At 36.4% G+C, this 23480-nt stretch overlaps 1 protein-coding gene across 3 annotated transcripts in view; it reads left to right on the top strand.

The window, feature by feature from the left end:
* The window catches only part of myom1b (myomesin 1b), a 52794-nt gene that overhangs the window by 15806 nt on the left and 13508 nt on the right, over positions 1 to 23480 (top strand). For all 3 annotated transcript variants that reach the window (XM_079637512.1, XM_079637511.1, XM_079637513.1), the window contains 16 exons: positions 106 to 263; positions 2591 to 2683; positions 2772 to 2860; positions 4184 to 4228; positions 5271 to 5429; positions 6217 to 6378; positions 7886 to 8027; positions 9758 to 9954; positions 10033 to 10086; positions 11092 to 11216; positions 11365 to 11548; positions 12425 to 12599; positions 15899 to 16020; positions 20848 to 21044; positions 21133 to 21259; positions 22190 to 22374. In XM_079637512.1, the coding sequence (XP_079493638.1) occupies positions 106 to 263; positions 2591 to 2683; positions 2772 to 2860; positions 4184 to 4228; positions 5271 to 5429; positions 6217 to 6378; positions 7886 to 8027; positions 9758 to 9954; positions 10033 to 10086; positions 11092 to 11216; positions 11365 to 11548; positions 12425 to 12599; positions 15899 to 16020; positions 20848 to 21044; positions 21133 to 21259; positions 22190 to 22374 (2214 nt within the window). The remainder of the gene's footprint in view (positions 1 to 105; positions 264 to 2590; positions 2684 to 2771; positions 2861 to 4183; positions 4229 to 5270; positions 5430 to 6216; positions 6379 to 7885; positions 8028 to 9757; positions 9955 to 10032; positions 10087 to 11091; positions 11217 to 11364; positions 11549 to 12424; positions 12600 to 15898; positions 16021 to 20847; positions 21045 to 21132; positions 21260 to 22189; positions 22375 to 23480) is intronic.

The following is a 23480-nucleotide window of genomic DNA, read 5'->3' as shown; positions in this document are numbered from 1 at the left end:
GTCATAAATGCCTTACATTTAGTTTTCCAGCATGCTCCTAATGCATTTATGACCAAAGAATGTTACCACTTTCTAAACAATATATGAATGGCTGCATGCCCTCAGATCCATGAGAACGAAGAGTACCATAAGCGTCTGAACGAGGACAGCCTGATGCACACTCCCGAGTTTGTGACCGCGCCGCGTTCCCACACTGTTTGGGAGAAACAGTGTGTGAGGCTGCACTGTACCATCTCAGGATGGCCTGAACCACGCGTCGTGTGGTGAGTTATGCACATATACACAAACACACATGCTTACAGACACATGTGTGCACACTACTAATGATGATTGCATTGTTTCAAGAATAATATGTGACAAACAGTGTTATTTTAGTATAATTGAGATACTATTAGTTTGTATTAATGTCTTATTTATTTTTTTATTTTCATGTTATTTTTAGTTAGTTGCCAATAGTATGTGTTTTTCTCATTGTTTTTTTATAGATTTTATTTTATTTCAAGTAATTTTTTTATGGTTTTAGATTTAGTTTAGTTGAATGTAATAATCCTGTAATTCTCCATTTGTTCTTAATTTACTGCTACTGGCCTTCAACGTGGAATCTTTTATCAAATTGTAACATGTTCTACCTCTTAAATGTTTTTAATTTGTATTGTCACTTAGGCCAGTGGTTGTGGTATTTCTTCTTCTTTTTTCTTCTTCTTCTTTTACATACATTTTAAAATAGTTTTTCATACAAAAGTAAACAGAATTTGTTAATATTGCCATTAACTGCATACAGGCAAAAAAAAAAAATCATTAACACATTTGGCCAGATTTACTAAACAGGGCAAATTAGTGTGAGACCACAATAGAAATATCCCATAAAAGCCCATAAAAGCGCAGATGGGAGTGGAAATTAATTATGCGGCTGTGTTCGAAATCACCCCCTATACCCTCATACAATATTCCCTTCATTACTCCACTAATATAGTCCAAGGAGTGAATCAAAACGAGAAGGGATGCTGCTTTGGCATAGTTTGCTCTTGCTGTGTTTAAAGGTGCTGTATGTACATTTTTCACTCTCCTAAAGCATAAAAATACCATATGTTTGCAGATATTTAGGAAACATGCTAAGGTCACATACTCGTTTCTCTGAAAAACGCTTTTATTTGCTTTGAAATGTGCGTTTCCAGGCTGGAATGTTTGCTTTTATTGTGGCCTGTGATACTGCACGTTGCCAATTTGGCAATTTTCATTGTCCATTGCTCTTGTTCCTGTTGCGTGTGCTAAAACTGGCAACCCGTGTGAGCACCGTCCAGTCTGAGGACAAGTTTGATTTAAGTTCAAAGGCGGGATAAACGACGATCTCCGAAATTTTTTAATTCGACTGCCGTACCAATTTCGACCACTAGTTGTCATTCTTACATACTGCACCTTTAATAGTAATTTGAAACTTAGCAAACTGGCAGCTCCAATATGCTATAACGAAAAGTTTTATCTTGAAATCTGTCACGGAAACTAGCATGTATAAACCTTAATTAAACTATAGAATAATCAATTAATTTATATATGTATAATTTATAGCCACATTGGACCAGCTGTTTGGAAAATAGATGGATGAATGATTCAGCTGCGTGCGCTATGTAAGGGTTAATGCCCTTCGAGGTGTCCATTGTCAGGTTTTAATGGACGACGGCGAGGTGTGAACCGGCCGACGCGCCGCCGAAGTCCATTAAAACCTGACAAAGGACACCTCGAAGGGCATTAACCCGCTTATACCATGGTCACTTGCCAAATAACACATTTTTAAAACATTAGTTTATATTTTAATTAGTTTTACAATCGAAATCTAAAGTTACAAGTTACAAACAATAACTTGGTTTCCTTGGTTACGCCTGACAGTTTATTTAGGTGTCCTCTATCACTTTTTAACGGACACCCTGCAGCCAATCAGAATCGAGTATTCACCCAGACCATGGTATAACTTCTGGCGAGACACAATCATTTATTCAGCACGAGCCTCACGGTGCATTGTGGGTATTCTCTAGCCGTTGAGCGTGATCTAATGCGCAAATGAAAGAAAACAGACGCAGCAGCTCATTTCCAGCTACCATTATGACCTACGCAATCTACCAAAATAAAGAATTCTCATGTTTTGGGCAGCTTGGATCACGTACCTTTCTCGCAGCAGCTCCGTCACTACTTTTAGTTGCATTTTGTCCAAAGAAATGCATGGACGTGACTAGCGGAAGTTTTGAGTGCACGCAACTAATCGATAATTGCATTCGTTGTCGATGATTTTCATTATCGATTATTGTCGATCTGATCAATTAGGCTTAGTTGTTGCAGTCCTAGATCCGTCTGTTGTAACTTTCATTGTCCGCGAAACGAAGGGTGCATTTCGAGGCCACATTTAAAGGAGACTTTGGTTTGGGGCAGCCCTTGTTGTGCTGTGGTGGCGCAATTGGACTTTGAATGTAGCATTTTATCTGCAATTTCTTTCCATATGAACAGATCAATGAGGGTGAGCTTGGCCTTCAGCCTCCACTTTTCAGTCAAAAAACTCCATTATCCCGCTGTATTTCAATCCATCCTTTTCCTCCCTCAGGTACAAGAACAATGTTAGCATTGATCCTATGTCCAAGCCAGGAAAGTACACAGTGGTGAGCAGCTATAATGTCCACTCCCTGGAGATTAACAGGTGATCACACATGGACTTCAAAGTGCACAGTCAAAGTGATTTGCAATGTTTGTGTGAGGAAGACATGATCATCTGTCTCTAATTCCAGGTGCGATTTTGATGACACTGCACAATATCGAGTGTCCGCCATGAACAGCAAGGGCGAGAACTCTGCTTTTGCTTCTGTTGTCGTCAAAAGTAGGTCTGAAATAAATCATCCTAAACTATTCTTAATACCGTCCTAGTACACTAAACAATGATTGTAACTGCATCCAGTAGTTACCATAAAATATCAATCCAGAAAAGTACTAACCCTAACTACTCAATACAAGAATTGTATTTTTTGTCATATAAATTTAATAAATAGGTCCATTTTGATCACAAAATCAGAATCCTGTTATTATTTTGTTCATTCTAGCAAAGCATTATACTCTGTTTCATTAAAATGAAAAAAAAATTGTTACCACACTCTAAAAACAAATGTTTTGCCTAAAAACAGTTTCCATCAATCTTTTTAAGTTATGATAACTTCTAATAAAATTATGTTCAACCAACAAACTACATTAAGTTAGAGGGACGTAATTATGTGTAGCATAAACACACATTTTTAAGTTGATTACTTGTAAAAAATTAAGTTGCTCCAACTAGCATAATTTACTTAAATGGAGCGGTGGCCGTGAAACCAGTTGATCTTCTCTAAGTTCAAATTAACAGCTAGCATAGATCATTCCAAATTTAGCATGTAAATTTAAAGAATGCGCAAGATATTACTTGTCACTGGCACTAGCGCAGTCATTGCTCATAGAGCAATATACAATATAGTTTGCTTTGTATTGCCACCCACACAATCGAGCTCTATACTCTTCAGCAAAAAGTTTACAAAATAGCATGAGAACACAATTCCATGATTACAGGGGTTTGGAAAGTTCTGCGGGAGATACTGACAATGCGCAAATTAAGAAAAAAATTAAATTCATAACTTTTTTATGACTGTTACACAAAAATGCAGATTGGTCTAATTTGATACCGAAAAGTACGTCTGATTACCCCTAACTAACTGCTTGTTGGTCATATTAGTTCTTAAGACACATTCTTAACATAATGGCAATGTTTATGCACTGTTACTGGCCCCAGATGATCAAACTGAACTTAAACTGAATAAGTTCAACCCAATTTCTAAAGTCATCAAGACAATATCATTAAGTTACTACAACTTAATTAAAAAAAATCTATTAACACAGACATTTCAGTTTAAATTACATCTAATATTAAGAACAGAACTCATCAAATAATAATGTTTGCAGCCTTTAGAGTAGAGTTAAATAACCTGTACTTTCTGTTTACATTACTACATGCATTTAATATTTGGTGGAGCTGTAATTTAATCTGAAACAGATGAATAAGAAAGTCATTTGAATGCTGACAATTTTCTTTAGAAGGAATAGTTGGCAAATGGATCATTCCCAGTTATTTGATAAAACAGAAAAATATATATTCTCTTTTGTGTAATTTGATGTTTAGGATTCAAAGGAGAATTTGATGAGTCTCTACCATCTCCCAGACTCCGTAAGTAATGCAGAATAAAATCGTATACAAGCTGATTTATTTTATTTCACAGTTAATGTGCTTTGCTTAAGTGTGTGAAGCTTTGAGCATGAGACTAAAGTTGCTGGCTAATGGCTATTTTGTCTCCAATTCGCTGGGTCCAGAAAGCAGAAAGGTCGGCTTTAAAGGTAACCTCGGTGAAGGTTTTTTTCGTAATGTTCTTGTGATTTTGTTTTTAGTTTTGTCTGGTTTCCCTGATCATCTTCAGTGCATGATCGTCTCTTCTCATTGTTTTACTTCTCTATCTTTGTTTATTTGATGAACATATTTACCGATTGTGTTGATAACATTCAGGATTGGTTTGACGAGTTATACGCTCTGTTTTGAGAACTGAATTGATATTATCCAAATATTAAAGCGGTAATGAATTGAAACAACAACACAAAAACAAAAAAACAAAAGCATGTTTACTGTAATGCACACATAAAAGATGTAATCGTACACTTCAACTTTCATTAAGTGCATTACTGTAAAGATGTTTTTGTTTGGTGTATTTAACAATATTGGCAATTAAGAAAAAAAGAAATCCAAAATACAATCTGTTGGTAGAGTTCTTCTCTAAAAGTTTTGAAAAATGATGTGTATGTCAGAGAACATACAATATCTTATATAAACATCTTGTGTTTATTTTTTCAGTTTCCAGTTTCTGTGTGTGTTTGCATATGTCTTCATGCATTCAGCATTGTTAATGCAAATATCCTTCATTAACATTCACTCTTCTCTTGTTGTGTCTTGTGTATTTTATGAATATGGTGTCAAACCAAATATTTCACTAAATGATGCCTGCTGTCTTCTTTCCACTCTTGATGTGAAATCATATTCATGTGAAAACCTTTCATACCCTTCCCAGAGTAATAAATCATTGTACACATTGTACAATATGAATATTGAATTTGTTTCGTTTAACAAATGTGTGCATATGATGAATCCTGGAGCCAATTTTATCCAGCAACATTGAATTTTCATACAATAATACTGAATTGAATATGTGTGTGTGCTGCAGCACCATGTCTGGAGTATGGTGTGACATTCGAGACACACATTGTGGAGAAGTTTGGTGTGTCTTTTGGACGTGAGGGTGAGACGTTGAGTTTGGGCTGCTCTGTTATCATCTACCCTTCACTGCAACGCTTCCAGCCTGAGATAGAGTGGTACCGAGATGGTAAGTCTGTGAGAAAAATAATAATAAGCCCTGATAAGATCTTTTGCAAAATTATATTGCTAACATTGGGTGATCCTGATATCAATTTATCATTACATATCTAATCTTTACTTCTTGCAAATTGGTGCTTTACACATACCAGTCAAAAGTTTGGAATTATTAGGATTTTTTTTTATGTTTGTGAAAGATGTCTCTTTTCACCAAAGCTTTAAAACAGCAAAAATTAAAACAGCAATATTGTAAAATATTATTACAATTGAAAAATAAATGTTTTCTATTTAAAATATTTTAAAATGTAATTTATTCCTGTGGTGCAAAGCTGAATTTTCAGCATCATTACTCCAGTCTTCAGTGTCACATGATCCTTTAGAAATAATTATATTATGCTGAATTGATACTCAATTATAAATTATTATTGGTGCTCCATTATTAATAATTATTCTTATTATTATCAATGGTGATAACAGTTTTTGCTGCTTAATTTTGTAGGAATCGTGATAACGGTTTAATGAAGAAAAAAAAGCTTTTATTCTAAATAATAATATTTTTTAACATTATAAATGTCTTTACTGTCACTTTTGATCAATGTAATGTTTCCTTGGTGAATAATAGTATTGCCTTTTTTAATATGACTTACCCCAAACCTTTGACTGGTAGTGAATCACAAAAATATTTCCAAACTTTTGATCAATTTATTTGAAATACCTAAATGTATTTTCAGCTTACCCTGCAGTGCTTACTATTGCTACCTTGTGATTGATAATGCATGGATGTGATTGTGTGTCAGATAAACTGCTGGTGCCATCAAAATGGGTTCAGATGCACTGGAGCGGCGACAGAGCTACATTCACTCTCACACACCTCAACAAGGAGGATGAGGGGCTATACACACTTCGTGTCATAACCAAGTCTGGCTTTGAGACACATTCTGCATATGTCTTTGTCAGAGGTGAGGACTACTACAGTAAACGATTTCTAACTCAGCCTGCTACATTATTACAAGCCACTTTATTCATGTCGGTAATACAGTAACTATGTGTTAAATGAAGAGTATTTAGGGTAAACTAAAAACTCTGTTACTACAATTGGAATATGTAAATAGTAAAAAGTGCAGTTTTTGCAGGGGTTCGTTTACACACTCACGTGGACAAACATTATTCTACTTTGTTAAATAACGGTATGAACTTGGAAAAGTAAATAAACAAGTGCAAATTTCACCCTTGAATTTTTTAAAACATATTGTACTAGAAATGCCCTTATCAATTCGATTTGATTCTTCTCAACGAGCAAAATTATTAAATTTCTTTATAGATTTTGTTATTTTATATTGCAGATTTTATACTTTTATTTTATTTTTGCAGTTGGTCTGTTTCAAAATATAAAAAATGATTACAGATTACTGTAATATCACAATTAGTTTTGTGCTAATTGTTTTACAAGAAAAAGAGCATTAGACTAACTCTTTTGGCTTGTACTGTGTGTGAGTTTTGCATGTCTCTCTGAGCCTCCCTTCACAGATCATGTTTCATTCTAAATTTATCCTTGTCGTCCCGTGTCTATGCTGTCATGACATTCAAATGAAGGAGTTGTCAGACTGTCTGGACAAATGAAGTTCTCAACACTTTTTAAAACTTGAATTGCATTTCGATTTTAATTAAAGAGCCTTTTTGGTCACACTTTATTTTAAGATGACGTAGTTACATTGTACTTACTTAAATAAGTAATATTAATGAACTACTTTTAATTAAATGTACTTACCATAGAGTTACGGTTAGGGTTTGGTTTAGGGTTAGGGTTAGTTACCTGTATTTATGCATAATTCACTGTTATTCTTATAGTAAGTACATGTAGTAACGTGTAACTACGTCACATTAAAATAAAGTGTTACCACTTTTAAGTAGAACTTAAGTACAAATGTATATGTGATTTCATATTACCTGTCATTTTTATTGAAACTTGTATGTCATGTATCTGAAATATATTTGTTAAACATTTGTAATGAAGTTGCAATATAGTACATTTGAAATATATTAACTTCAAATGTAATATTGAATAACACACTACAGTTAAATTAAAATCAAGCGCTTTAGTTTGTTTGTCAACACTTTAAAATGAGTGTACTTCTTTAAAGCACGACAACATATTATTAAAACATAATGATTTAAAATATACTTTAAAGTATCAGTTTAATTTGACATTATTACAAAGTGCACTATTAAAAGTGTGTGTTAAGAAACAATCATGAAAGTGCACTATCTTTAAGTACACTTAAGTGGCCTTTTATTTCAAGTAGTTTTTTGAAAATATACGTCTAAGACTTGAAGTACAAGTGCACATTCAATACAACTAAGTGCACTTCTTTTTCACAAGAGATGGCATGTGACATTGTGAATTTGAACTAATAGTACATGTTTAAACGATTACATCAGACTTTGTTTTATTTGTGTGTTTGCTAGATGCTGATGGTGAGGTTGCTGGTGCTCCTGGTGCTCCTTTAGATGTATGTTGTCAGGATGCCAATAAGGATTATGTCATCGTTACCTGGAAACAGCCTGCTGTGGACGGCGGAAGCACCATTTTGGGCTACTTTGTTGATAGGTCTCTGCATCTGTATAAAAATATCACACAAAATCATATAAAAACTTCTAAAGTAGACATAATGAAGATATTAGCCATACAAATGATGTATAATGTAAATCAGGGGTTTTCAACTCTGGGAATGAAGGTCAACATTCCTGCAGAGTTCAGTTCCAACCCTAATCAAACACACCTGAACAACCTAATTAAGGCCTTCAGGATTACTAGGCAGTTAACAGAGTTTTACAGAAAGTTAACACAGTTTTTAGTGTACCCTAAATGCTTTGATCAAGGTCGGAGCTAAACTCTGCATGACACTGGTTATAGAGGGCCTAAGTTGAGAACCCCTGGTACACTGAGGGGACGTTTACACGACACATTTTCAACTAAATGACAGAAAACTGTGTGTGCATCTTAGCCTTTCATTTAAACGACAACAGAGTTTTGGGGGACTGAAAATCAAGCGTGGCGTCAGTTCTGGCAGGTCACGTTAGTCAAGCTCGCATCAGCTGATCCACGTCTACCTATAGGAATACGACGCCTATCACCGTATACATATATAAGCTCCTTCAGTATTATCAGCAGATATCGCGTTTCTCAGGAGCGAATTACCCTCCTCCATCCCCAGCTCCTCCTCTCGTCAGTCAGGATTTGGCATTCTGATTCCCCTTGAATCAGAATCAATTCTCGAGTTTTGTTGTACATTAAAATCTTGAATTAATGATATATGCAATATTCATGTTGGTTCTGTTCTGTTTACCCTAAGGGGGGTTATTTCTGCTCTCCCTGCTCTTATTCATGCTAGGCTGCATGGATGCGTAGGGAGTTCTCGCCCAGAACGGAACCATACCGCTAATCCAAACTATATGCTAATTGTCAATCATATTTGACGATAGTGGTCCTGACAGAAATGCAAACTTTTTGAAAACGATACCATTATTGTCTCGGTGTAAACTACAAATAGTTTACATCAGTCTATAGGCGCATAGTGTTTCTTTACAGAGTGACATTGCCAACTACTGGCCTGGAAGCATAATGCAGCATTTTTAAACATTTTCGTGGATCTGTGTAAATGGGGATACTTTTGACAACGTTGTCATCTAAGCGAAAAAATATTTTTTTTCCCTTCCATTTTTAGTACATCGTTGTCGTGTAAATGTACCCTAAATCTCAAATCACTGGGAAATCCAGCTAAAACCACCAAACAGGGAGTTTCTAAAATTTCAGAATTTTCAAAAATGATGATTTTTTAACTAGTTCAAATGTAATAGGAATGTTGTACAAGTTAGAGACTCTCTGTACGGTGTATACAGTGTCCTCACAACTGTAGCTATATAATCTTCGATAAAATGACAAAAAAAAAATTCTGGTTCTTATAAAAAAAAAAATGCATCTAATCACAATTCTGACATTTTCTTGCAATTTCTCGCAATTTCTTACAAGTTACTTTTGTAATTGTGAGTTTATATCTCACAACTCTGAGAACAAAGTCAGAACTGGATATTATAAACTCGCAAATGCAATAAAAAAGTCACAATAAAATTGTGAGATAAAACAATTACTTTTGTCGCAGTTACTTTTATTTTTCATTCTGTGGTGGAAACAAGCTTCATAGGATCTAGACCATTTCTTGACTGTTTTGTTATTGCTTGTTAACAAACAGTCCTGCTCTCTGATCCTGTTTGTAACATCAGGTTGTATTTCTTCATGCATTAAATGTAATTTTTCTTTATGACTTTTCTCCTGTGCAGGTGTGAAGTTGGCACTACACACTGGTCACAATGTAACGACACTCCTGTTAAGTTTGCACGTTTCCCTGTTACTGGTCTTGTGGAAGGACGAAGCTATGTGTTCCGTGTGCGCGCTGTGAATAAGGCTGGGATGAGCCATCCATCCCGTGTCTCTGAACCAGTAGCCGCTATGGACCCTGCAGACCGCACAAGAAAAGGTAACCAGACTGGCACGGCAAATACACACACAAAAAAATGTAAACAAAAAAGCACTACAATATACTTTCTTTCTCTAGGTGCCTCTGCTCCTTGGACTGGACAAATCATTGTAACTGAGGAGGAACCTGTGGGTGAGAAGCTTCAAATTAAAATTATCTTATTTTTTAAGGCTCCCACTATCATTAAAAACCTTTAAATTGTAGGAAAACCTATGCAAGTTGATTTCCACCACAGTTGAGCTATTATGACTTAGTATATCAAATTTCATGAAAAATTCTCATAACGTCTCCCTATATCATTATAATGATAACCTTTCCTATGATTATGGCTTGTATTAATTCATAATGATGCAAACGTTTTTCATTATTATGACAAACTGTTATAATGTTTAGGAAAAAATCACATAATTATTATATCTTGTAATAATAAGAGGTCTAGTAATAACAGCGTAACATCTCATAATAATGAGAAACCTAATAATGACTTAACATCTCTTAATAATAATAAACTGTAAAACTAAAAGTTTCAAGGCGTAGGAAAACTAACACTTGGTGGCAAACAAACACTTTTATTTAAATATAAAAAAAGATGTGAAATTATTACTATAACTAGTAGATAGCGGCAGAGGAGAACTTGTTGACATTAGCTATTTCCAAGCCCCATTTTTAAAACGTAATATCTCAGAAAGAACCTTTATAAATAACGACTTCACATCTCATAATAATAAGAAACTTTCTCATAATAATAAGTATCCCGTGTCCCGTGATAATGAGAAAGTCAGTATTATGTTTGTCATTATTTCGATGTTAAGTCTTTATAATTACAAAGTTTGTCATTATTACAAAAAAAAAATTCATTATGATATGTTTAGTCATTATCTCATTATATGTTTTACTCAGTTGTGGTGGAAAATGGCTTCCATTTGGAATCTCTATGAAATTATTTTTAAAAAATCCTTATACAGCGATCACAAACATTTGGAGATGTGTGTTGGTCAAAACTGTTCCTGTATTTTTGACATGTCCTTGACATGTCCATTTGGATTTTCTTTGACCACACCACAGTTTATTACCTAAAACTGATCAATTACACTACAGTACCAATATAAGATTATATTTTATCCTTAATTCATTTAGAGGGAGTGGTTCCTGGCAGACCATGTGACCTCACTGTCATTGAAGCCACTAAAAACTATGTGGTGTTGAGCTGGAAGCCCCCAGGCGATAAAGGCCATGAAGGGGTTATGTATTACGTGGAGAAGGTCAGTGTACAAAACTCAATCCAACTGCATAACCACTGCTTGTGGCAATTGATAAAGCTTTAGTGATTTTTAAGGGAATAGGCCTTGAGTGATACAGTATGTTGTATTTTTTGTTTGGTTTAGCAATAATATCTCTGTTTGTGTGTAGTGTGTGTCTGGCACAGACAGCTGGCAACGAGTGAACACTGAAATCCCTGTGAAATCTCCACGTTTTGCTCTTTTTGATCTGGCTGAGGGCAAGTCTTACTGTTTCCGCGTCCGTTGCTGCAACTCAGCTGGTGTTGGAGAACCATCAGATCCGACAGATGCCACCACGGTTGGGGACAAGCTGGGTATGATAAATACAACAACAGCCTCTTCGCAAAGCAAAAGATCAAGGAAAATGTGATGTTTATGAATAAAAATAAAGGTTCTGTATTGCCATTTATGGTTCCATGAAGAACCTTTCCATTGCACAAAAGCTCATTTAGAGTGGAAAAAGTTTCTTTAGATTATTAAAAATTTCGTCACACTAAGAAAAAAAAAAAGTAATTGATTTTTTTTTAATGATATTACATGTATGATTTTAAAACAATTTCAACTCAAATCAATATTTCATGTCCAAGTAATTATTTATTTGGTTAGAGTAGTCATGTAAAGCTGGATTAATGTACATTATCCCTAACTCAACTCAACATTTTGTATCCAATTATGTATTTTAGCCTTTACTTTAACAAGTAGCCTTTACTTCTTATCTGGATATTCCATTCACTCATTATTTACCATACATTGTAATATTATATTATATAATATTATATTATATTATATTATACACTCCAGATAAGGTCTTATTTGTTTGCATTAGTTAAAACATTAACTAATATGAACTAACAATGAGAAAAATGTTTTTATACCATTTAATAACCTTTGTTAATGCTAGTTAATAAAAAAGTTCATGTTCATTTTCAAAGTGCATTAACTAAAGTTAACAGATATAACTTTGAATCTCAAAAATCTAGTAGTAAATGATGAGATTAACATGCACTAAGATTCAGATTTGTTGTTAGTTCATATTAACAAATTAAACTTTATTGTAAGGTGTTATTATATTACATTATAGTATATTATAATTACAGCATGCAGATACATGTTGGCTAAACTTGAATATAACATGAATTCTGTTATAATGTGTAATGGTGTAATACACTTTTTTTGTCACCTGCCACCAGATATCCCATCAGCCCCTGGCCGCGTGGTGCCTACCCGCAATACAGACACATCTGTGGTGGTTTCATGGGAAGGGTCACGTGAAGCTAAAGAGCTGGTGGGCTACTACATTGAGAACAGCATTGTGGGGAGCAATACTTGGGAGCCATGCAACAACAAACCAGTTAAAGCCACAAGGTATAACAACACATACAGTATAATTAATAATTCATAAAATTACACATAGTCTTGTTGTAAAATGACTGTCGACTAGCATGTGTGTTCTGCACCTGCGTGTGAATATATATCTGTCTATAGCAGGTATCAATAGTCTATTTTCATCATTCGAAAAGGGAAACCGAAACTAGCACTAAAGATATACAAACCGTAAACAAAGCAGCGCTTGCTTATCATTTTGAATATCAATTTCAGTCGGCTCATGCTATTATGAACATATTCATGCATTTGAATGTTTAGATTAGATGATGCAAAATTATAAAAGCCTTCTGTCTGTACAGTCTTGACCTCTTTGCTCGCTTTCATCACTTTCGCATTTATTCTCGTGCACTGACTCGTTCGCTTGGCTGAACAGCCAATCAGAGTTCTCTCTCTCACCGACGGCCTGACACAACATGCTAAATCGGCCCTAAACACCCAGACGGCGCCCGACTAGAACCAACACCGGAAAAACTAAGCCGCCCGATGCTCAAAAACGGCCCTACATTGCCTGACGGTCGACCGTTGGCTTGGTGTGTCCCGGCCTTTACATTTCAGACACAAATTGCTCAGTTTTTAGGTTTTTTCTCCTCCAACGAAATTATTTCCAAAAGAAGGCAAAAAACGATTACTATAACAATATCGTTCTAAATGTAAAAGAATAGCAGAGTCCACACCACAATGATAACGATAATTATTATTATTGTTATGCTGACAAACAGACTATTTTGCTAAGCAGGCAGTGATACGTGTTCTGAGATTGCTTCATAGGCACAGTGTACCACTTTGAACTCCCTACAATGAGTGTACATTCATGGACTGCGCGAACTCATTTAAAATGAGTAGAGTTTGCACTCTGAATGATCTGGATGATTGACTGCTCATGGTTCATTCAATGTGTTGAACTATCACAGGCTTCTGCCACTAAACCACCCAGCATATCTTTCCTTAGGGAGTGGAACTGGTCTTTATTTTGATGCGAGCCCACGTTTCACAGGGGTGTTCCCATTCTATAATTTCTCCTTGCATTACTGCTGCCTTATTGGTATTTAGGTATTATATTGATAAGTCCTGTGATAAGGCACGGCGTTCAACCAGGTCCGGTAACTCAGCATTACTGTGATATAGACAATAGCAAAGGTGCTACTGTTGCTTTGCTCTCATCAACCCACGGGGTTCAACTTGCGGCTGTGATTTAAGCAATAGCACTGCTACTATTGCTGCTTTGCTGTCATCCACTCAGGACCCCCTGCTCATTGTGGGTGACGGAAACAATAGCTGACTTTGTGTTTGGACTGTTCCGCTGTGCCATTAAGTCAGTATATATGTGTATTTATATATACTGATATATATATATATATATGTATATGTATATGTATATAATGTATACATTCACACACAGAGTGCATCGTTATCAGGGCTCCTCCTCCAGCTCTTCCTCACTCTCATGGTACATCCAGCTCCCTGCCTTCCAGCGGCGAGTTGCCTTGTTTTAAGCACAAAATGCTTCAGCTTCTGTCTCATTGTGCAGAAGAATCACGCAGTCAAAGTGTTTATTCAAACGAGCGCACTGAAACAGACTCTCATCACATTTGTTTTCTGACATTGCTAATCTGAGTTGTGTTTACTAACTGGTGTAGAACATGGGACTACGGCACTGGTGAATTGGTGAAGTATACAGGCGCTACAACAGCTTTTCACCGTCATATTTGTATCCCCTGGTCATTCCGCTGAGGAAGGACCTGCTCTCTCAGGTGGGGTGCTCAGTCTGGCATCCCAATCCAGAATTATAGAACTGCATGTCTGGCCGCTGGCATCAGTTAATACACTGCCACAGCACGTGTTAAAGATGAGTATGAAGCAAGAGCCCCTTCTACCAGATGCCTCTATGCTCATAAATTGAAATTATTTGAGAGCTTGTGCAGCTCTAGGAATGAGGACCCTTCCAGTTACAGTATGTCCTTCTTGCAGTAGCTAACAGCCAGATGGTGGCTGTGTGACTTCTATGCTCAAAGTAGCCTATGTTGCCGCTATGTCAGCTTTTCATAGAGGAATTGATGGTCAGCCAGTTGGCAGGAACAACCTGGTGTGGTCAAATCTTTACACGGTGCGAGACCGATAAACCCTCCTTACCCACCTACAATCCCCACTTTTGGATCTGACTTTAGTTTTGAAAGCCCTGACGTGTTCGTAAATTCTAGCCGCTCCAGTTGGCTTCACTAAAAGTGCTCTCTTTCAAGACTAGGCTTTTCCTTAAACGAGTGGACGACATACATGCTTTTTCAGCGAGTCTGCATGGATTTTGTCCCTGATGACTGTAGAGTTGACCCCAGACCAAGAGAAGTTATATTCCTAAGGTGTTCACAACTCCGTTCAGAGCCCAGGAACTCCGTCCTTATAACCCTTTCAGCCTTTGCTCTGAGTGAACATATACGTTATGGTTTCCTCATAAGCGGTGGGATTTGCTGCTTATTTCTAAAGCTATTTACAGCAGCTGTTGAGCCCCTGAATGAGCATTATTTACAACTTATATTGTGTTAGTGAACCAGTTTTCACCGTTTCCTTTCGCTGTTGCAACTGGAGCCACAGCTTGAACAGTGCTATTCTACTTCAGTTGTGTTATACTAACTGAGTCAAGCATTGTTATCTGCGATGTACATTGTGTTAGGGAACCTGATTTGACTGCTTTTCTTTCACTGTTACTAGCGACTGAATGTGAGATTGACCGCCTCTATCTCCTGTATGGCTTGCATTCTTACAGCAGCTGGGTAAGCAAAGCTCCCTCCTCTCCAGTTTCATTACAATTGAGCCCCTGCTACGGCGGTGTCCAATAGACATCACTGTTAGACATCACTGCTTATTGGAATATCATCAGTGTGATGAGAACTACCTAAAATTACAGAAACCATCTTTGGATAAAAATGATTTGTAATTGGATTTTTTGGTTTGGCTCGCGTCCCATTGGATTACATGGAGAGGGGAGGGTTTATGATCTATACTGCAGCCAGCCACCAGGGGGCCTTTGAAGTGTTTTCGTGACAAACGCTCAAATTGGAGTGAACATGCAAAGACCCGCCCCCTTTAGTTACTGTTGCTATGTCCGACAAGCTACGCCGCTCTCACGCCACACCATGTTCTCACGCAGTGAAAAATACATTGCGGAGCAGAGAGGACAGGCCAGACCAAAAAGGCGGAAGGCCCCACTAATAAATGGCATAATTGTTTGTGCGAGATTTGAATTGTTGTAACATATTAATATCTGTCCATATGTGTTTATGCAGGTTTGTCTGTCATGGCTTGACCACAGGCGAGAGTTACGTTTTCCGAGTGAGAGCAGTGAATGCTGCTGGAATCAGTGAATTCTCACAAGAATCAGAAGCCATTGAAGTTAAAGCTGCTATTGGTGAGTCATCTGTGAACTCCTATTGATATGACTTGGATATTATTCAGATCTATATGAATATGATTTCACTTTAAATTCCAACTTTCACTTTAAATTCTGCCCACTGTTCTTGACTTACGCATTTCACACGTCCTAAATGGCACTTCAGTGTCAGGGCCACAACCACCAAACTCCAGCTCCGTTCCCTGCATTTCTCCCAGTAGACGGGGTCAGGACTTGTAGACCTCCTCTAGTTTGGGTCACAACTGATCCAACGTAGTGGTGACTACAAACCAGCTCACCCTCGTACACCCCTGCCCACTCCCTCAGTCTTTTCACACTTTCCCTTCCGCATGCCTTTCACATCTTCTAAGTTCATGGACCTTAACAACCATAAGACTTTGTGTTAAGTCATGTTCACTTATCCTTTATGAAACGCACATTTATTATGCACACTTTTTTTCTAATCAAAACAGTATTTTATGGCAAAAAAAAAAACTAAATTACAGACAAATGAACAGTAAATACAACAATAAAACACAATTCAACATAAAACAGCATAAACTAAAACCTCATAACGCTACTTTTTCATAGCGTTTGTGTCTCTGTTTGCTTGATTAAGTGGCTGCAATGCAATATCTTAAAATATTTTTGGTTGGCAAAAGTAGTTTGTTACTGAGACTGCTGCATTTTCAAATACATTAAAAATAAACGTATTCCATGCATGGATAACATAACTTCCAACTTCAAGAACTAGCAGTGCCAAAATAAATACTCGCTAAGCGCCAAATGTGAGTAAAATTATTGGCTAATATATAAAACCTAATATATAAATATAATTATTGTAATTTTTTTAATTATTTTATTATTATTTAAATATACATAACAAAAATAAATAAAAAGAACAATAATACAAATCTATAATGCCATTTTTTAACACTACGGAGTTGTTGCAATTGTAATATATTTATTTATTTTATTTTGTTTAGGTTTTTTAATTTAAATAATAATAAAATATAAATATTTTGAATAATATAAATAATAAGATTTTTTCTTATTAATATTATATATTAGCAGCAGTAGTAGTAGTGTATGTTCATTTTGACATATTACATGCATATTATATATTCCTTATTTTTTGTCCTTAAGCTGATCACATGCCTATGCTGCCGCTTTGTTTTTTTAGTTTCGTTTATTTCAGGCAATGGCACAGAAAAAAAGGTAGACAAAATATAGTTAAATCATATAGTACAAAAAAAACAAAAAAAACAGAACTTACAGTATTATACCGTTTATTTTTAATCAGTAAAAAATTTCATTATTATATATGACAATCAATAAATCGTTTTTACACAATACTTTAGTGTGTATTGCATGTTTTTTAATTAGATCAAATAAAATAAGTTAGAGGACCACTAAGTGGATGTACACAAATGGCCTAAAAAAGAAAGTGTTAGCTTGTTTCCTGCTCTTTTCTACGTTTAGTTCATTACTGTAATTATAATTAAATATTCATGTTAAATATTAATACTAAAAATAAAAGTATAAAAATATTGATACTCACTAGGGATAGTCAGCATGCAAACATGTTGTAGTGTGTAGCATCTTGTCTTTCAGTGAATTTAATGTGCCTTGATGTAACACTCGTGTGATGCTTTTTTCATAAAGGTTCAGCACAAAGTCAGCACAAATCCCCTCTGTGACATTCACATGCATAAACTACACTAAATAACTGCATCCCCTCTCCCAAATTTCTTTTACGCTTTCTTTTCATCTCTCCTTGCTCATGTATTCTAAATAAAACTTTGTTGCGCTTTCATCGCCTCTTCACAATAAAAAAGCAAAGTTGATTCTCTCTCGCATGCAAACCGATTTCTGCTGAAGTTTTCCACTGAACTTGATTAGTTAGATAAAAGTAAATAAATGTAAAGCATTTTGAACGTGTTAGTGTTTGAATTTGATTTATGCTTTCTCTTGCTGTTTTCTCTGCTAACTCCTTTAGGGGGCGGTATTCTTCATGGTGTGTGTCTGGAGCCGGGGGGTAATGGGGTCGGACTAACCCAGCACAGCACTAGTGGAGTGGGCAGGCATGTGGCGCCTCACTCTCCCGCTGACACGCCTCTAACACGCATAGCTAATGTTAGTGCAAGGGTTGAGGGAGGGGGTCACAACACTGGCCACACAGGGCATCCGGTTGCATTAAATGAAGGAAAACAGGGCAAGAGGGCAAGTCAGGGGCCACCAGAGCCTGCTTGTGGGCAGGATAATGAAACTTCTACACTGGTTGCAAACTCTAGCAGTGAATTGTTAAAGCCCATCCTCATCCAAAAGGAGCCAGCAACAGAATTGCCGGAAAATTGTAAGTCGTCAGTAAACTCTCCTCCGGAACAAGAGAAAGCAGGAGAGCGAGGGAGAGGACGAAGAGGCTCAGGTGAGAAGAGAGAGAAAGCCAACTCTCTGGAACGTCGTCCATCGGCATCCCTCATCACTGTTGGCCTGTCTCCATTTTCACCTTTCTTGTTGTTGTTGTTTTTCCCCCCCATTCATTTTTTTATTCTTTTCTTTGCATTTTCCAACTTGAATTTTTGCATCTTGAATTGTTCACTCTCTATTTTTTTAAAACACTTATTTAGTTTAGTGCAATCTATAAAGTGCACTCATTAATCATTCATGTGCTTATTATTTTCGTCGTATTGTCCCTTGTGAAAGAAGTAGCTTTAGCATACTTTTATTTTAATGAGCACTTATTTTGAAAATAATATACTTTTAAAAGAATACATACTTAAGTATGAACTGAATGTAATGTTTTCGACACTTAACTGCATGTTAATTGCAATTAAAGGGGTCATGACATGAGAAACAAAATTTGCCTTGATCTTTTGGTATATAAGAGGTCTTTGTACCATTAAAACGTCCTGCAAGTTTCATAGCTTAAGACGTCCTCCCCATTATAAACGAATCATTTATTTAATCAAGCTCTAAATACAGCTCGTTCTGGATCCATGGTAAGAAGTGACGTCACGGTGCGAAGTGACGTACCAGCGTTTGCATATGACTGCCTCCCCAGCACAAGACAACTACGCTTAAAGCGCAAGACAACAACGCTCATTTCGTATCTTTGTCGCGCCCGCGCGCTGGGCGCCTCACAAGTGTTCAGTCGACGGACAGCGAGTGGGTCTGTGTACAGGGAAATTACGATGCCACGCAGATGTGCTGTTCCTGGCTGTGGACAAACAACATATTTGAATACGCTGCGAAAGATCCAGACGTCAGGGAAAAATGGATGCACTTTATTTTTTGCGGACGTTTCAGTCACGGCAGTGTTAGTTTACGCGTTTGTTCTATACATTTGAAGGATGACTGTTTTGAGAACAAATCCCAAAATGATGCTGGCTTTGCCAGAAAACTGTTGCTCAAAGATAAGTCCGTGCCGACTATTCTGGGCTCAACAACGACGACGCAAACTGTAAGTAATGTATTTAAAACTTTAAACTACTTTTTAAATATGCCGAATCCGCAAACGTTCTGGCTGGGGGCGTTAATAATTGATGCATAGGCACTGACGTTAGCCAATCATAGCAGTGGGCGTTAACACTGAACTCTTAAAGGGGAAACACCCCCAAAACAGACTGTTTGAGTCAGAGGATGAGAAACAGGGTGGGAAAAGGTCATAAATCACTACATTTTAAAAGTTTTTTGTAAAAAAAAACTATAGTAATACTATAATTGCACCTAAGGGAACATAATAATAAAATAAAATAAACCATGTCATGACCCCTTTAAATGAAAATGCATTATAGTTTAAATCTATATTATATATGTATATCTATATTGCATTTAGCTAAACTTTAGAATGTTTTTTTGACCCACTTACTGTAATACAAATATGGTTAAAGTGAACTGCTGAATGTACTGACAAGCTTTTATGGTAAACTTAATTATACTTCGTCATTTCTATTGACATTTGTATTTAAATTTGTAATCACACAAGTTAATGAATGACACACTGCAATTAAATAATCAATGACTTTAGTTTGTTATTTAACAGATGAAAATAAGCGTACTTTTGCATGACAAAAGCATGACAAAAGATTAAAACGTAATAATTTAAAATGTACTTTAAAGTAAACCTTTTCACGTAAGGAAAAAAAGCACCTTTTAAAAGTTACGTAAGTGACTTAAGAAGGAGTCATAAAAATGTGTACACTTTTTAAGTTCACTTAAGTGGCCTTTTATGTCATTAATATTGCAAGTACAATTTGTTACATTTTTTTTACTACAAGTGCACTTTCAATACAATCTTTTTCACAAGGGACATAAGACCTCTCATAAAATTAGCATATTGCAGTTGTTTTAACAGCCTTGTAGTCATGCTGTGGTTATACAGAATATAACATGCTGGATAGACAGCAGCAGTTGACTGGTCAGTCAACCCCATTGGAAAATCCAGCTAAAACCAGTTTCTTACAGTTTCATGCTGGTACAATGTTTTTTTTTTTATGTTTTTTTAAATGGGGTATCTTCTCAGAGAACTTTTATATATGGTAAGTCTTCACAGCTACTGCCTTTTTAAGCCCTTAAATAACATCACTATCCTCACAAATGCATCCAGGGATCTTCTTTGGCTTGTTTTATGCCACCAGCAACAACTGACAATATGCTGGACACCCTCCCTACTACACGATACACTCCTTGGGCTCACCAACTTGCAATGTCATATAGTGCCAGTCAGTATTTTTACAATTCTGTGCCTGGTTTGGATTTTGCTCCACATATGCTGATACACGATTAGTTTCCTTTATACTGTAAAAGTGCTTCACTGCTAACTGTAGTGTTCTGTTACGCCAGCTTCACCCGCTCCACCCTATGGTATCAATGTGTTGGAATGTGTGCGGGACTCGATGGTGCTAGCCTGGAAACAACCCACTTTCATCGGTGGTGCTGACATCACCGGTTACTTTGTTGATTACCGTGAGGTCATCGATGGAGTCCCGGGGAAATGGCACGAGGCGAACATTAGGTCTGTCAGTGAGAGAGCTTATAGAGTAAGTAGCACATTTATGTAATAACAGGCAAAATAATACTCTATAAGATGTGCAATTTTTGATCTCCAACCTTTTCTTTCATGTCTAGGTTTCAGAGCTGAAGGAAAACATGCTGTACCAATTCCAGGTACGTGCTGCCAACATGGCTGGTGTGGGCATCCCGTCTCTCACCAGCGAGGTATTCAAGTGTGAGGAGTGGACTATTGCTGTACCGGGTAGGCACAAACTAATTTAAATAATTTTTGTATTTTATTATTATTATCAGAGCTGTAATGCACAATAAAGGTGACCCTTGTGAAAAAGTAGTGCTTTCTGGACCCGCTTACGTGGGACATATTTGTATATGTAATTTCATATTATTACTTCTAGTCTTTTGAAATATGGTTGAAGAATTGGCCCTATTTTAACAATCTAAGCGCATGGTCTGCAAGTACAGTTAGCGTGTGTCCGAATCCACTTTTGCTAGTTTAACGACGGGATAAATGGTCGGCGCTCCCGGCGCATGGTCTAAAAGGGTTGTCCCTATTCTCTTAATGTGTAACGGGTGTGTTTTGGGCGTAACGTGCAATAAACCAATCAGAGTCTTATCTCCCATTCCCTTTAAAAGCCAGTTGCGCTCTCGCCATGGCGGATTAGCTATTTACATGACGGAATTTGCAAGTGGAAAGACCGAACGCGTCTCCAGATCGCAAACGGATGAACCATCTACGGGACAAGTCGGCTTCCACCATATCATTATGTACACAGCATTAATCTTTTACATTGTAATCCTTTTGTTTTTAATATTTGGCTAGTTAGTGTGCTGCTGCGCTTCCCTGTGTGTGTAATAAGCACTGCATTGCGCCGGGTGTATGAAGAAAGAAGCACACTTCTTTTTCACAAGTTGATAGTAAACACACTGAAAATCTGTAAAAATGTGGAACTATTCCTTAAAGATACAGATTCCCAAAAAAAACTAGATTTTTCAGAAACCATGGTTACCAATAGGATTATTATCATTCCAATAGAATAAAATACACATGTCGATCTAAAGTGCATCCTTCAGAATTCTGCAGACTCCACAGCATGTTTTTGATGACATTTTCCCGTTCATCACATCAGCTCTGACTGATACGCTTTTAAACTACGCTAAAACATTTTTTCAGGACCACCCCATGACCTCCAAGTGCAGGAGCTGCGTAAAGACTCTTTGGTCTTGCTCTGGAAAGCACCTGTCTACCAGGGTCGAGATGGTGTCAATGGATACTACATCGACATCAAGGAGGCTGAAGCAGACTTTGAAATGTGGAGAGGGGTCAATGAGAAAGCTAATGACAAGATATTCATGAAGGTTTGTATGTATGTGGAAGCCAAGGGGCAGTGGAGGTTGTGACATTTGCATACTCTTGTGAAAATGAAGTACACTTTATCATACTTTTAAAAAGAACACCTATTACAGACATAATGTCCTTGAAAATAACTTGTGTGAACTAAATGTAATGTTAGTTACAGGGCCCTGAAGAAGGCCAAAGAGTCCGAAACACGTTGGCACATGTTTTTTAATGGATAGCCAAGTTTAAATAAAGGCTTTTTAAACTTATATTCCTTTTGAGTGCCTCAGAATTACTGTTTATTTGGGAAACATTTTGGATCTCCAAGCTGAAGAGCACCAAAGGAACACACCTCTCAACACCCAAGTAGCACTCTTAGTAACTCATTTGTGGGAATGTATAGTTTTAATATGAAATTCAATTAGCTGAACTTTAGAGTGCTTTTTTTTACCAAATTAAGTAGGACTCAGACTAGTACTAGTTCTATAAGCAGACCGGGACGATAACCTGTCCCTGATCAGTTTTGAAAGATTCTGACCCTTTTGAAAAAGAAGTACACTTTAGCATACTTAAAAAAAAAAAGTTAAAAAAGTTGTATTAAATACAATTAGCTGACCATTAGAGCATTTTTTTAAACCTCTTAAATAGGACTTAATTACATATTTATCTGTGATTTCATAATTACTTTTATTGTGTTTAAAATAAGTGAACTGCAGAAAGTACTGCCAAGAATTTATGCTAAGCTAAAATATACTAATCGTTTCTATTGAAACTTGTATAGTATGTCATGTGTTTAAATATATTTGTAATAAGAATGTTTAGTAAGCAATTTAGTACATTGAAAATATATCAACTTTAAATGTACTGTAATAAGTGTAATTCTTTAAAGCACAACAAAAGATTATTAAAACATGTTTTGTACTTTAAAGTAAAACTTAATTTGGCATTATTACAAACTGCATTTTTTAAAAGTGTACTTAAGTGTGTTAAGAAATAGTCATGAAAGCGTACTCTCTTGAAGGACACTTAAGTGGTCTTTTATTTTAATCATATTATCAGCAAGTACAGTTTTTTATAAATACTTTTAAGATTTGAAGTACACTACAAGTGCATATTTAATACAATT

The sequence above is a fragment of the Phoxinus phoxinus genome (assembly GCF_949152265.1).
Source record: "Phoxinus phoxinus genome assembly, chromosome: 2".
NCBI lineage: Eukaryota > Metazoa > Chordata > Actinopteri > Cypriniformes > Leuciscidae > Phoxinus > Phoxinus phoxinus.
This window is presented reverse-complemented; position numbering and strand designations above follow the sequence as displayed.